Below are 15,916 nucleotides of genomic sequence, written 5' to 3'. Positions count from 1 at the left end.
GAGTAAATAATGCCACATGAAGTTCAAGATGTCAAGATAATATTTATAAATTTTTTGATTTTCTGATTTTTCTAATCTTTTCATTTTTTTTTTTTACGAAGTCCGGCAAGGTTCACCAATTGACACTTGCCGACAGCGGCACCCTTACCCAAATGGCTATGGGCAAGGGCCATGACCCTCGCCTGTGCCGTGGCTCTTATCTATGGTCGCGAGGGTTAGCCGACCTTAAAAGAAACAGAATTAAAAAAATAATTTGGATTTTTTAAAAAAAATTATGAAAGTTGTCCATTAAATTTGTATTGTATGGAAGTGTTTTAACACTTTTTCACAATGAAGGGGCAAATCGACATATAAAATTCAACTAGGGCATTCCGAAATCAAAAGCCCCAAGTGTAGGGGCCATTTTGCATTTTCCCTTTTACCAATCGCTGCCTCACAAAAGTTTTTCCCGCCATTCTCTGTGGCCAGGGTCAACAGTACAAGGGACACCCTCTCTTGCTGTTGCCTCACCGTTCCGACTATTTTCCCTCGATCATTCGCATGAACATTCGTCCGACCGTCTCTGTCCCTTCGACCAAGAAGAGGGTACCCGAATCGATTTCATTGGCCGCTCTCTTTTTACCACCGAACGGTTTCATGGGTCTTTCGACATTTTCCTCGGAAAGTTGGGGGAACCGCTTTGGCTGATCAGCGCGAGCGTCGATCATCTCCAGTCTCCTTCGCCTCAAATTCGTCTCCGTAAGTGAATGGTTTCCTTTGATCCTTTCTAAGCAATTTATTGAGAAGGATTTAGTTGAGGCAAGTCAATTTCTATGTGGGGCTTTGCACGGAACATGTTTGTGAAAATGGGTCACTCAGATTTTTTCAAGCTTCCGTTTGAAGTCGGGCTTTCTTTTTTATGAGTGGGTGCTCATGGTTTCCACTTCATTGACTTTTAAGCGCCTTAGCTTTTTGCATTTTATTTTGTTGAAGGTGCTAATTTAGCATTTAGAGTTAGTAATTGCATATTTTGGACAAGTACTTCAACGGGGGCACTTATCTTCGGCAAGTATAGGGAATCGATGACCAAGACCTTATGCAAAGTATTAACTTTTGGATTTCTCTCTTTTTTAAGGAAACAAATAGACTTGAACTGGATAAATCATTGACAAACAATTATTGATTTCATACTAGAGTTTGGACGCATCAAATGCAAATATTCGCTTTATAGCCGCATTGCAAACAGTAGAGCTTCCATAAAGGCAGCCATGTATTATTACAGATGGATGCTACAGAGAAAGCTCATCACACTTTGCTTGATTTTCATCTTCGAATATCATTCACTTGCATACCCCCACTAGTGACTTTGACTATTTTCAGTCACCAAGTTAAAAAAATATATTATTTATTCTACTCCTATAATTCAGATTGCAAAAGTAAAGATACTTTTTGGTGCAAGGGAATTATAGCAGTTCACAATGTTTTCAATTCTTTTCATAGACTACAAGAAAATGAATATTGAGGGGTAACAAACTCAAAAACATGGTAAATTAGATTAGGTCCCTGGTTCTTAATGATGGAAACAGAAGCACTTTGTTGATTGCTACTGGAATAGCTCCTTTTGAATTGTGATTGCATGAATGTATTGATCTGCTGGAGGCTACTTTGAAAAAGAAAGTTTTTCGTCCTTAGATGAGCTTTATTTTGATCCAGAAACAAATGAACAAAATTTATTTGCAGACTTGGCCACCTCTAAATTGTGTTTAAATGCTCGGTTGGTTTCTCCAGAAAAGTAAGTTATCAGATACTGGTATAAGTAGCTTGATTTTCTATGGCCTGAAGAGAAATGATTAGCGGTAACATGTGTTGGCTTTCTGCTATGGAAACTCTGGAGGTACTAGCCAGTGACCAGCTCGAAGAACACATATGGTGACTAATACCTATTTGACCATTAGAACTCATATTGCCTTGTGCTAATTGCCACTATTTAAATGAGCAATGTGGACATTTGCTGGTGCCCTCGGATGAACAATCTGAATTTAGCTGGGTAGAAGGAACTAAGAGCTGTGAATGTGCCATTTGTATAAGATATCTCATATACAATACTGAGTTGGTTATCCCATTTAAGCTTGACCAATAAACTTAAATATATTTGTTAGTTTTCATCCTTATGCGTATTTCTTGTTGGTTAGTCTTGTTAATCTTTTTGCTTTCAGAGATATTAAAAGATAAACCCAAAAGACAGTTTGTCCTTTTACTGAGTGAAATAATGGAATACCTTAGATATCTAATATGCTTTTGTTTCCATGTATCTTTGTATTTCCTCTTTGGGCAGTACCTTATAATAGTGTGCTTTAATTCACATGCTATGCACGTGTTTCCTACCTGCATTGATTAGAGGTCGCTTAAAGTACTGCCACCAGGCTTGACCTATTTCAGTGTCTCATGTTTGGGGTTTAGTTTCTTGTTCCTTTTCTTCTGAATCTCCTTCCCATAAGCCATTTATGTGTATAAGATAATGTTTCCAACTAGAGCCATGCTTAAAAGTTTCGACATCCTATGATTTCTTTTTAAGTTTGTCATGTCTCATGTCATATTCTTCTGGAGTTGTATATCTGAAAGATGGTTTGTTAATTGACAGGTAGTATCTGTTGTCTGTCCCTTTAGGAAAAATGGGTAAAGATGAAGTGCCATTAATTACTCGGAGAACCACCAGGTCATCTTCTGCCACAGCAATTTCAACCAAGAATAATGTTGTTGAAAGTACAACATCAACCAACATATGCTCTCCATCACCCATTGATCTTTTATATGGAGGAGAACCCATTGATTTGGATGTCCTGTTGTCTAACTTTCCAGGTAGACATCCTCAAATACGTGAGCTTTTGCAGATTTTGGGTCCTTTGAATGCTCCCATGCTTCCTGTCTTTGTTTATGGTGGTCCTTCAACTGGAAAAACCGGTATACTGCTGCAGTTATTTAGACATCTTAATCGGCCCTTTGTCTATTCGAGCTGCCGCACATGTTACAGTCCTAGAATACTGTTTGAATCTGTTCTGAATCAGCTGTCATATCATCAAAAGAATTCAACAAATGGATATTCAAGTGTAAAGCGATGCGAAAAGCCATCTGATTTTGTGAATTTTCTTCGTGAAGCCTTGGTTGGTATTGTGAAGAGTCTTAAGGAGAACAGGAGAAAATCAAAGTCTAGCAAGAAGCTAGAGCGATCGATTGACGGAAACATGGTCTACTTGATATTTGACAAACTAGAGCTTGTTAAGGATTGGGATAAAAGTTCTACCATATTGCCATTGTTATTCAATCTTGATAGCATGCTAAACATTCCTGAGGTTGGGTTAATCTTTATCAGCAGTACTCCTCCCGATACATTCTACTCAAGTATGGGTTACATAGAGCCTATCCCTCTTTATTTTCCTACCTATAATGAAGACGACCTTCGCCAAATTCTTGTGAGAAACCAAGCAAATCCGAAGCTCTATTCCTCCTTCCTTGAGTAAGTTGCTTATGCTAATTTTCCTGTTCAACATTGTTTATTCATATTCTGCATACAATTTTTTTAAATCTAACTTGTTTCTGCATTTGTTTGTTGCCAAGTGTGGTACTGAGGCCTTTCTGCAGAATCACTAGAAGGTTGGATGAATTATCAGCCGTCTTTTCGCCATTATTCATCGAATATTGCAAACCTCTAAATGACCTGGCAATTGTTCCCAATGAGGATCTGAAGAGAAAGTTATTTAGTAATCTTCAGCCTCATATATCTCTTTTTCTGAATGAGACATTTAGAGTTCTAAGTCAGTCTTCCTTGGGAGCTGAAAGAACTAAGGACGGAGAACCAAGAGGCAGCAAGAGCAAAGTAGGAACCTGTGAAGACTCTGATGAGTTGGATTTTCACATGTCTACCTCAGCAAAGTACCTTCTTATCTCAGCCTTCCTTGCTTCGAGAAACCCAGCAACTCTTGATGCATCATTTTTTGACTCCCGTGGTGGTTCCGCCGATGGCCGAAAACGTCGACGGAAGTAAGTGCCTTCTTCCTGTAGTCATGCCATCATCCATTTTATCTGCAGTGAAATTTATGCTGGTAGCCATCTACTATTGATGTCCACAATCAAAAGCTAATATTCGCTATTGTCATTACTGACGTTGAACAAACTCCTTTTTTTCTCGATTCAACTTGCTTGGCTTTTTCCTACGATGCACATCATTATTGATTGAACATCCAAAGTTTTTGATTCCATTGCAACTTTTGGTGTTCAACCTGAAACTTTCATGAAGGAGATGACCTCTTGTTACTTCTCGTCGCTTTGAAAGCTAAGAGTTGGCCGAGTCTTTCTATTCTTTTCTTGTCAAACTTTGAAGATCAAATCCATTAAATGCCAAAATTGTGGAGGGTGTGGCAACAGGTGTAGCCACGACACTTAAAAAATATGGTCCTTTGTTGTGTGCAGTAGCTCCCTTGTTTTATATCTCTCCTTTTCTCTAGTTTTGGACCAGCCCTGAGTGCAATTAAATTTCATCTCCTCTGAACGAAGATTAATTTCTTAGTCTGAGCAATTTCCACATCCTTAGCATCATGTTCTGTCGCAAGCTTGATCTATTTGCACCTAAGCCCTCATTTGTGGCATAAATTGATTGGACCCTTAAGTGACAAGAATTCACAAAATGTCATATCTTCAGTATGAAGGCTTCCCAGGGTGCCGACAAGCTTTTGTTGCAAAATCACGTGTTTTCCTACCGCACTAACGTGGCTGCCTTGGACTTCCTCAATCTCAGAAGTCTAAATCTCCCGTTATCTGTTTTCTTTTCTTTAACTTCCTGCTCCTCCTCCAATTAAGAAGGCTCCCTTGGCCCTCTCTAGACTTGTCATTGGTTGAGGTTTCTTTTGCGCTAGTATTGATAGGCTTCTGAAGGTCCATGACAACGAATGACTCAGATACGTCCTCCAATGTGCTTTTCACGATAAATCCTCATGCTATGCCCTTATTACTTTTTTCGTAAGCATTCGTAAGAAACTCTTCTGCTGTTATCAGGGGGGACGGCAATATCATTATGCGACCAACAGAAAATTGTGGCTCTTGGAAAGAGTTGAATCTCCCAGTCCTCGTCACTTCTTACTAAAGGGTCTTCTCATCAAGTTTCTCTCCTGGTAGTCTTCACTTGCTGTCAAAGTCTGACCAATTTTTACTTGCAGCTTCTGCGTTTATGAAATGAGAAGATTGATGATACTTTAATGTCTGTGCCCCTTTATTCTGATTACAATCTCAAACAGGAAGCCTCCTCGTTTTAGGTAGACAATAGATAGGTGACTCGGCGAAGAAATTCTGCTGGGTTGCATGCCTGATGGACCTTAGCGGTATCTTTTTATTTTCTCATAGGGAAGTAAAGCACCACCACTCCGAACACAAGCTTCCACAGGAATTAAAAGGCCTTTTTTTTTTTTTGGCAAAACCATATTCTACCACTATAGATTTGCCTACCATTTGCAAAAAATTCTGCCAAGTAAATTCTTCCTTTTCCTTTTGGGCTGCAAAGATGTACTTATGAGAATCTTTTGCTGCAAATTCTTCACGAACTGTTCAAAGCCAGTGGATTCCATCCTCACCTTGCATTTTGAAGCAATTATGGCGTCAATTGCTATTTTGCATATCGAATCATTAGTTTCTCGGTCAAAATTGACAGTTTATTGTTCTATCAGTAAGTTGAAGCATGTACTGCACCAGGAGAAGACTGAAGCTTCAGCAGACAGAAAGAAGCCCTCTTGCCTTGTTTTGCTCTTTTCCTCAGGAATAGTCCTTCCTTTGGAGCTGGCATCACCATAAAAGTTGCGTTAGTTGATATAACCAGTTGCTCAATGTTTATTTGCGGATAAGTCCCACTCTGTGCTCCCCAGCGTTTCATCATCAATCTTGTTCACAACCTCCTTTATGCTTTGACAAAACATGTTAGTTGAATTGGGACCCGGAACCAAAACTACTCTTGAAGTTTGCATAAAGGTCTTAATCATAGATAATAACAATTGGGAGAAGATCTGAAATGGCACTACAAGAACCGATGCCTTGCATGTCCTGGACCTTCTCAGGATTACATGACTTCATTTTACTCCATTTTACTCTGGACAGAAATATTGAATTTCCTTCCTTTCTTTTTAGCGTGTTGGTGAGTGTCATCTTGTTCTTTCTTTTGTGGAGACTTAGGGTCTGTATGGTAACGTTTCTGTTCCCGGGAACATATTTGGAATAGAAATAATTTTTTGTGTTTCTGTTCCCGGTTATGATTTTCGGGAACAGAAATGCGTTTGGCAAGTACAAAAAAAAAAAAAAAACTTTTTTCACTAAAATGAAGGATCTACAATTGGCGACCGGCGGTAGCCGGCGGCCGCTTCAACTCCTCGCCGACGATGGTGAGCGGTGGTGGCTTGCACAAGCTCGCCCTCAAATTGTTTCTAAAAAGTGTTGCAAAACCCAGAAACAAGTTTTTTTTGTTTTTCATTTTTGTTCCAAAAGTGTTTTTTGTTTCTCAAAAGTGTTCTCTCGGAATACTTTTGGAACAATTTTTTACCATACGTGTTTCTGGAGTGTTACCATACAGACCCTTATTCCCGCTTTCTGATGTCTTTTTCTCCAGTCTTCGAGGCATCATCTGCTTTATTTGAAACTTCTCATTTGCAGGCCTTCTGAAATGGCGAAGGGGCAAAAGGAAGCTGAAGAACAGGAACTACTCTCTAAAGGACCTGGAAGTTTCCCATTAGAGAGGCTATTAGCTATATTTCAGTGTATTACATCTGTGGCCGAAGATTCCCTTGGCGAAGAGGTGCAGGAGGAGGATTCTTTGGAAGTTGAAGGCCAAAACAACCCGCTCATGTCTGATGTTCTCTTGCAACTATCTACTCTCTGCAATGCTAATTTCATCGTGAAAGGAGGAACCTGTCCTCTTGAGGGCTCCACAAGGTATCGATCTGTGGTATCAGAGGATCTTGCTCTCAAGGTAACTCTCCGGCATGACAATGATTCCAAAGTGTGCCTATATGTTAGTTTCATTTTGCCTGTTCTATTTGATTCATGGGTGCGAAATGGCAATAGGTGGCAAAAAGCGTGAAGTTCCCTCTGGCAAAGTACGTGTATAGAAGATGATGCCATGGAGCGCGACCTTGTGATCACTCTTGAGTCACTAAACCGCAAGAGAACGTGGTTATTAAGTACTAATGCTAAGCTCAATGTGGAGGGAGCCAATTGTCTTCCCATTACCTCTTGTAAGGCATCCGGAGTGCGAGGGGACCCACTGTTTATTCTTCAAGTTGTTCAAGGATCGGAAGGGGTAATGGCAGATTGGCCCTTCTCCGACTTGCACATACGCATCGGATTGTCAGTGAGTTTTGGATTGTAATTCCTTTTTCCTTAGTGAGTGACGGACTAAAAATAGATCGTAGAGAATCAATGAGACTAGGATCTTCATTCTTTTGAAGTAATGCTAATTTTACTGTTTACACTAGAAAAGTCCCTCCTGACAATTTGGACTTGCATGTTTCTTTGAAGTCTCTTGTGTAACTTGTTGCTGCGACTGAATCTTCAATCCAATTGCACCAATTAACTTCTGCTTGTTGAACCCCAAGCACGCGAGTACACCTGGCGCTGAAAGTTATCCACTTGCTTAATTGTCCACGCACAGCTTGCTACATCACTTAACTTACCCAGCTTGTATGCCATTCGCAGATCTCCTAGAGTATCCCGTAATCAAACAATAAGTTCCGGACGTATCTCCTGGGAGAGCTACTTAGCCACCAGAAAGGAGCTTCAGGGTCGAGAAAACCACCGATGACATACACAGTCACGAGACATCCAGACACCACAAATGGAATGATCCCGAGCCCGGTGTCTTTGGGCAATCCAACGTACGTACCACAAGCAAAGGCCAGCACCATCGCGAGTATCGCGACGTACATGCTATAAGATGCGGCCTTGGCATATCTTACCCGCAGCCTATCGCTCACGAAACAAGTATCGAACTGTAAAAACAATGCCAGGATCGAGAAACCGAATGCTGTGATGTTAGAAATCACAAAGGCTTTGAAAGCCGCCCTGCCAGCAAGAACTGCCATTCCTTGGTCTGGCCCATCGTTGTTATAACCACCGGGCATCGTGAAGGACGCAGCAAAGGTGACTGTCGCTATGAGCACCGCCACTAGTAGCTGAAGGTCAATGATGCTTCTTTTCGAGGAATCGAAATTTTCTGGGTCGGCAGTATTACTTCCTGTAAATGTGGATGCAACTGGTTGACCCTCAACGTATTGCTTGTCTAACCTCTTCTTAACATACTTTATAACCCAGTCTTGATAAAACGGCATTCCATGAGATCCTGTCAACACATGACAAACTTTTGCAGCTTGGTAGCCGACCTAAAATTGTACAGAATGTATCAATTAACGAGCGGTTTTTCCCAGCGAAATACTTAAAGATCCTCCTCACTTTAAAGCACTCAAAATCCATCTATAACAAGCAGAACTCCTGGCAAGTCCTAAAACATAATGGAGAATTCATTGAATTCGTCCCTTTTAGATAAGGTAGCAGTAAGATAAAACCAGTAAATAGAGTTTCCTGGAGTAAACAGTCAGAGTTTCGAGTATCCTATATTTAAAACATACTACCTAGGAATTGTTTGAAGTCCTTTTCTCAGATGGGGTAGAGTGTAGATTCTCTCTTTCACCTCAAAAACTGTTTGAAAGTGGGCAGAAAGGAAACAGAAGGAATTTACCTAAAGACTGTACAGATTGTTCTGATTCATTCATATGAACTTGGCAAGATAGTTTTTTCAAAGTCAGCAGGCACATTTAAACTTTTGGATTTGGATTCTCTTAAGTTACATCTTAAAGTCTTTTCTTTCATTTTCCCTTTAACCCTAACTTTAGAGGAAGCCAACCCCAAATGTTTTGCATTGTTTGTTTGCACCTGAAATAAGTACCATCTGGGCCACAGTTTCTAATGATACTGAAGAAATTACTCTGCGAGTGAACAAATCGAGCTCTATGGTGTTCAAGCAAGCATACCTCCTTATGAGCAGAAAAAATGTCAAGGGCGGTCAAATGATCCTTATTTGTGGCCAAATGGTCCACCCTCTTGTCTCCTGCAAGTGTGTAGATGAGGTTGTATCGTTTATGAAGCGCAGCCAAATGCAGAGCCGTGTTTCCGCCAGTGTCTTGTTCATTGATAAGATCCTCCAGGTTTGGCATCCCTAGTATGTACTTGACGGCATTTACTTGTCCACCGATAACAGCTGCATGTAGAGCCGTTTGCCCTTTGTTGTTTATTATGTCACAAGCATCGGGACAGGAATTAACAAGCTCATCAATGACATTGATGTGGCCCTGAAAGGCTGCGATGTGAAGAGCCGATTGCCCCTCCTTGTCTAAGTTGTATGCCACAGAAGAGTCGTGTTGCAGGAGCAGTCGAACTTCTTTCACTTTGCCAATGCAAGAGACATAATGAAGAGGAGTCCACCCCATATCATCAGCTTCTCTGATCACTTTTGGTCTCTCCTCCACAATTTTCCACCAACCTTTGCACGTAAAGTAAGGAGAATGTCATGATTGAGACTGATTTGGGCATCTTGACATAGATATGTCATGATACTTACTGGTCAGTGGGCGATACATTGCGGTATGCAGAGCTGTCAATCCCTTAGGGCCCTTATGAGAGGATGACGATGAGGAAGCCTCTAAAATCAGCTCAGTGGTATGAGAAAGTCCTCTATTTGCTGCAAGATAAAGCGGTGATTCATCAGCAGCATTAGTAATATCGCACAGCTGAGGATCTTCTTCAATCAGCAACTTCACCACCCCATGATGGCCCCCTCTTACTGCATAGTGCAGAGCGGTATCCTTATGCGAATTCGGCTTTCGAAGTAGGTCTTTGCACGCGTCAACTTGTCCGTTCTCAACGACCCAACGCAGCGATTTTGCCAGATCGGTGAAGGCTCGAACCGCTCCCCAACTTCCGACTTTAGCAGCAACGTGCAGGGGAGTGTCTCCTTTGCAGTTACCCTGCCAAAGAAGGGCCGGTCCCGAATGGACATTGAAGAAGACGTTCAATGAAATTTACCTGCTTGTATTGAGCCGCGACGTGAAGAACGTTGCTGTCCTTCGGCGTTGTTTGGCGGAAAAGGTCCTCTTCATCTTCTGCGATGAATTTCAGGTAGTCAAAGTCTCCTGATTTTGCAGCCTCATACACTTTAGCATGCATTCTCACTCTCTCGCTACGGTTCCCAGGACAAGTGAACTTATCCATATAAGCAGAGAGAAATTTCTGAGAAATTAAAGGAAAATGCTTTAAAATTTCTCGAGAGCAGGGCTACAATCTAAAGAAAAAGCCAAGACCCAAACTGTTCTGCTTCACTGGCGAGGGCCGGCGACCGGCGATGGGGCCACCGGCGCTCGTTTGCGTCACGCGGTGGTCACCGCCACCGCTCGACATGGAGACGGCTCGCAGACCCTTCCTCCTCCACCTTCGGTGGACCGAGCACCTTGAAACGGAAACAGAGTATCGAGCTCAATTGAAGTTGAAGGCGCAAACTCAAAACTTTACCTGTAAATCAATTCGATGTTGCTATCAGTATTAGCCAACGGGGTCAAACATAGAGGCGTCGCTCTTTTCACGCGCTCCAGATGGACCAGGAATTTCAGATCATCGGCGAGATGACCGACGACAATCCCACACGGCGACTTAAGACAGCTACACCGAAAGACGACTTCATCAGCGGCTCCAAACGACAAGCGGCTTCAAACGGCGACTTTAGATGGTGATTTCGGGCGGAAGATCCGACGAATTCACTGGGTTGCTGCTACAAGAGTCGATGAAATGAGGGAGCGAGAGACAGAGATGTTGATGATGGATAGAAGCGAGACTTGTGAATTTGTGAGCGAAGAGAAGGAGAGAGATAAGACATTGGTCGGGCACCACCACTGAGAGAGACTTTAAGCCTGTGTTTGTCGTGGTTGAGAGATTGAATTTATGTCTATGTCTCGCCGGTCCTCGCCGGTCATCCGGCGGAGGGTCGTCGGCCCCGACCGTCAAGTTGGGCCGCCTTGAGTCGCTAGCTCTGTATTCTCTGTTTTCTTTGACTTTTCAACATGAGGGAGACGATAAAATTCGAAAGGAGATGGCGTCGTTTTCGGCATTAGTTAAGAGTTGAGTTCACGTTAACAGCATATTAAATATTTGGTCGATATTTTTTGTCAATCAGATCGGAGGGAGCTACCAAACTTGACTACTCTAATTTGATAAAAATTAAGATTTAATTATATATATTTAAAAATTAGGATTAATTTTATTTTCAAGACAATTGTTAAAGCTCCCGCGATAACAAACAATAAATTTAAAAGGAATATTCAAAAAGAGTTTCAACTTTTACAGAATTCATGATCTCATCGCCTGTATTTTACCGGACACCATAATTTTCTCTACGACAAGGCTAGATAAATCAAATCAACCTAAAAGCAAAAATTAAAAGGAATAATCGAGAAAAAGATTTTACATTTGCAGAATTCGCAATTTTATTGCTCGATCACAATTCTACCGACACAAATTTCTCTATCGCGAGGCCCAAATAATTTCAATCAGGCCATACTTTTATGTTTTGAGTGCTTTAAGTCTGAGCATTTGTGCAATTTAATCCTCTAAGCTTTATTTTGTTTAATCAAATCTTCTAAAATTCTGAATTTGTGAGATTTCATCGTTTAAATTTTACCTTGTGCAATCAAGACCTCTAATTTTCTCATCTGCGCGGTCAATTTTGTCATCATTCACTCTAACCAAACCTTCAAATTAATTACTGAGGAGAAGTTAATAGAACGGCTTTTGATTTAAAAAATACGAACATTAAAATCATAGAATACAACTTTTGAAAAGAGTATAAATGACCATCATCACTTCAAAATCAACTCTTTGAAGATTGACCCCCTGTTTGACCCAAAAGTAAAAAAGAAAAAAAAGATTGACTCCCCGTACTTCTCTTGTAAGAAAAGTCCCCACGGTCAATCACCGTGACCTTCACCGACGCTGAAGGAATTCATGGAGAATAAAAAGCAACAACTGTCGACCGGGTTGAAAAGGTCAATAATTGCGTTTCATCGCTAAGCCGAAGGAGGAAAAATTATTGGTTACCACTTAAATCTATTATATAGCTACCAATTTAATTTTAAATATTTTAATTTTATCAATATAGTCTAACATCTTTATACGAAGATTTTAATGTAGTTTTTTTTTGGCCAATTACTGCCAAAAATCACAAATATGACGTGACTATCTACATAGGATGTCGTTTCTCGTAAACTGTTCACGTCGGTGTGCAATGTAAAAAAGTACCAAACCATCAAGGAGTAGGTCTTGCACCACTATGCCAACTAATGCGGTGGTTGGTGATCAATTGATTAAGGGGAAAATTTCAAAAAAGGGCTCGAAGTGGTCTCGTTTTCTCAAATAAAGGCCTAGAGTGAACATCATTTCAAATAAGGGCCTAGTTGAAGGACATTTTTGTTTTTTAATCTTTTGGCCTTTGCTTTTCTGTTTTTATTTTTTTTCTCCTCCCTCTCCTCCTGTTCATCATCTCCTCCAGCATGTCTTCTTCAACGGGTCCTCCATCCCTCGCACGAATAGGAACTCCCGCTTGTTGTGCAGCACGTGCATGATCGCTGCCGCCGCGAGGTTGCTCATCGCCAGCACCCCTCCCACCGCCACGTACCTCGTCCGCCCATCCACCAACCGCATCTGTACTCGCTCCGGGATGCCGGGCTCCACCAACATGGCCCGGCACACCTCCCAAAGCCGAAAGTCGAACCCGTCGGTCTCCAACGCGTGCGCGCACGAGAACAAGAGTGATACCGAGCTCGTCAAGTCGTGGCACGGCACCGGGACCTAGTCACGGCCGGTTCGGTGGAGCCGCCGGTTCCGGTTCCGCTTCGGAACCGCCTGTTCATTCCGATTCATTTTTAATAATAATTTTTAAAATAATAAATAATAAAATAAATATAATAAATTATAAATTATAAAATACAATTAAATTGTACATTGTAATAAAATATGGGGAAAAAAAAAAGAATGGGCTTGAACTTAATGAATTATCATTAAGCGGCCTACATATCTTCTTGGGGATAGAAGAATCAAAGCCCATGTAGTTCTTTTTACCTTTGAGAACCCCAACTTACCTCATCGTCAATCGTCGCTACCCGTTGTGGTACCCGTGGCGGTGGTATCTCCAACATCATCGCTAAAAAATTCGTATTCACGATCTAACTCTTGGTGTCGATATTTCGCCCTCGTCCAATCGCCGACACAAGCTTGAGCTTCCATAGAATCCGGGCTTAATCTTGAACGGCGAGAGTCCAAAATTAATCCTCCGGAACTAAATGCTTATTCAACTCGCAACCGTTGAAGAAGGGGTTGCTAATATTTGACGAGCGATGAGGGCGAGAACTGGATACTCGATTTGGTGACTCTTCCACCACTTCGGGATTTCAAATCAGTACTATGTTACGCATCACGAAACTCAAATTGAGTGGTTAAATATTTTTCTAATTCATAAATATTACCCGTTGCCCCTTTTTTTTTTTTTTGCCTACTCTTAAGCATATTATACCCTCTACTAAGTGAACTACCACCTTCGCTACGTGAGGCGGTAGATTGTAAAGATCCGGAATCACTTAAACCATATCTACTACAAAATTCTCTATATAATGCTACTATAGATTCTTTAACATGTCCTAATATATTTGAAATATCTATTGAATCATCCAAATGTAAACAATCATGATAATACACATTCAAATAATCTTGTAAACCGTCTAATTTAATACGTGGATAAAAAACAATACCAACTAAATAGACAAGAGGAATTTGCAAATAATAATGCAACCATTTTTCTCGCATTACTAAAATAGTTTGACCTAATTCGGTATCTTTTTCATATTCACTAAAAACACTACTAATATTAACACACTCTATTAAAAATAAATGCGTTGTAGGATAATAAATACCAGATAAAGTCTTAGTAGCATCATTAAAAATTTTCAAAATATCTAAAATTTTCTTGCAAACGTCCCAATGTTGAGGAAGGAAAGTAATTTCGGGAATATTTTGTGAAATAAACATACATAATAAATCTTTATATTCAAAAGTTTGCCGAAGCAACTCGTGACGTAGAATTCCAACGAGTCGGAATATCTTTTGGAAATCTTCTTGGCCTTCTCCCATTTTGTTTACAAAATTTTCCCCACGATTTCATACATTGGGGACGACTCCATAAAAATTTAATTGCACTTTTTATTGGGGCGAGAGAAGTGTCAAGAGTTCGTAAACCATTTTGTACACATAAATTTAAAACATGACAAGCACATCTAATGTGAAAAAATTGTCCGCTAAAAGTGGGTTTGCAAATATTTTCTAATTCGGGAATAGAAGCGGTATTTGCGGCGGCATTATCAAAACCAATTGAAAATATTTTATTTATTAAATTATATTCTTCTAAAACTTGCCTAATTATTCTATAAATATTATGAGCCGAATGGCTTTCATCAAAAACTCGGAATGCAATAAGTCTTTTTTGAATCATCCAATTGTCATCTATCCAATGACACGTGACACCCATATAAGAATGAATTTGCCAAGGATCACTCCAAATATTGCTACCTATATGCACACGTCCATTGAATTCCGCAAAAAATTTTCCTAAAGATTTTTTTCCTTTTTTATAAAGATGAAAAACTTCGCGTTTAAGAGTATTTTTTGGAATAGTTGGCACTTGCGGAACCAACGCAGTATTTATCAAATATTTCATATTAAAATTTTCACCGAAGTATTAAACGGAGCATGATCAAGGGCAACATATTCACCTAATGTTTGTTTATAAAGTGTTTCAGTGAAACGAAATAAAGGATGAGGCTTAGAAGTGGCGTACTCGGAAATTTGTTGTTGCGTATTGTCGATCCCCGCTTGCATTGGATGTTTTTTCGTCAAATGCCGACGGAATGTTCCGTAGCCGTCTCCTTTCGTGAATTTATAAGTTTGCGAACAATATTTACATTTTACATTATACTTACCTTCGACTTCATCACGTACCTTGTCGAAGTGTAGCCACAAGTCCGATGTATTATCTCGGCCCTTCCGTTCCGGCTCATTTGCCGTTGACGTTTCTTCGACACCGGTGGGAGGATGAAGACTTTCTTGTGTTGGGATGTGCTCGACGTTCGGAATCGGGACATAGTTGATATTATCGTCGTCGTCTCTTCCCAACTTGCATACTCACGAGGATCGTATTCATGAAAGGGATACTCGGAATCTCCCATAGCCATCTTGCCCTTGTCGGCATTTCCGCTTCCACTTGCCATTTTTGAGAGAATTGATCGGAAATCCGATTGAGAGAATTGAGTCGGGATTGAGAGAATTGGGAGAATTTGAGCGATTTGAGAGGATTTCGGAGAGAATTCGAGAGATTGTTCGGAGAATTTGTGACAAAAATGAAAGGGGAAGCATATGCATTTATAGGTAAGAAATCATTTTTTTTTTTATTTTTTTTTTAAAAAATTGGAAAGCAACGGCCCAAAGCCGCGCGAGGAGGGGGGGCCCGGGGCAAAGAGCCCAACGGCTCTTTGCCCCGGGCCCACTTTTATTTATTTATTTTTTTTTTTTTGCGGTTCGGAACCGTGGGCCCGGTCAACGGGCCGGTTCCGGGCCGGTCAACGGGCCGGTTCCGGGCCCACGGGCCCAAATGGCCCCCTCTACCGGAGCCGGCTTTAGCGTGTCCCTCGGCGTCAGCCCCCTCTTTGCCTCGTCGTTGAAGGACTCCCTCACAAGCCTCTCTAGCGCGGTCGTCGCCACGACGTGGAGCTGGCGGAGCCCCCTGCAGGAGCCTCCGCAAGAACTTGCCCAAGCTGGA

At 41.0% G+C, this 15,916-nt stretch overlaps 1 protein-coding gene and 1 pseudogene across 13 annotated transcripts; one reads left to right on the top strand and one right to left on the bottom strand.

Annotated features, from left to right (window-relative positions):
* Positions 1 to 391: 391 nt before the first annotated feature.
* LOC115729286 (origin of replication complex subunit 5) lies at positions 392 to 7,202 on the top strand. Of its 13 annotated transcripts, XM_030659780.2 has the most exons (9): positions 393 to 732; positions 870 to 874; positions 973 to 1,082; positions 1,174 to 1,261; positions 1,720 to 1,771; positions 2,647 to 3,493; positions 3,595 to 4,017; positions 6,667 to 6,982; positions 7,078 to 7,202. In XM_030659780.2, the coding sequence occupies exons 5-9, from the start codon at positions 1,747 to 1,749 to the stop codon at positions 7,126 to 7,128; spliced, it is 1,662 nt and encodes a 553-aa protein (XP_030515640.1). In that variant the 5' UTR covers positions 393 to 732; positions 870 to 874; positions 973 to 1,082; positions 1,174 to 1,261; positions 1,720 to 1,746; the 3' UTR covers positions 7,129 to 7,202. The 13 variants fall into 13 exon arrangements, with proteins under 13 accessions (XP_030515680.1, XP_030515640.1, XP_030515641.1 ...); XM_030659781.2 differs by lacking the exon at positions 973 to 1,082; XM_030659820.2 differs by lacking the exons at positions 973 to 1,082; positions 1,174 to 1,261 and having other exon boundaries at positions 392 to 732; positions 7,069 to 7,202.
* Positions 7,203 to 7,672: 470 nt separating this feature from the next.
* On the bottom strand, positions 7,673 to 10,275 carry LOC115729285 (annotated as a pseudogene).
* Between the last annotated feature and the right edge of the window lie 5,641 nt (positions 10,276 to 15,916).

This window comes from Rhodamnia argentea, chromosome 9, assembly GCF_020921035.1.
Source record: "Rhodamnia argentea isolate NSW1041297 chromosome 9, ASM2092103v1, whole genome shotgun sequence".
In the NCBI taxonomy this organism is placed as follows: domain Eukaryota; kingdom Viridiplantae; phylum Streptophyta; class Magnoliopsida; order Myrtales; family Myrtaceae; genus Rhodamnia; species Rhodamnia argentea.
The sequence above is the reverse complement of the archived record's forward strand: the minus strand, read 5'-3'. Positions and strand labels throughout refer to the sequence as shown.

Bases quoted from the DNA above. Each gene is read 5' to 3' on its own strand.
- LOC115729286 (XM_030659804.2), top strand. From the start codon at position 1,747: ATGCTCGGTTGGTTTCTCCAGAAAA. The intron at 1,772-2,646 runs GTAAGTTATCAG...CTGTCCCTTTAG, and splicing joins CGGTTGGTTTCTCCAGAAAA to GAAAAATGGGTAAAGATGAA. The intron at 4,018-6,666 runs GTAAGTGCCTTC...TCTCATTTGCAG, and splicing joins GGCCGAAAACGTCGACGGAA to GCCTTCTGAAATGGCGAAGG.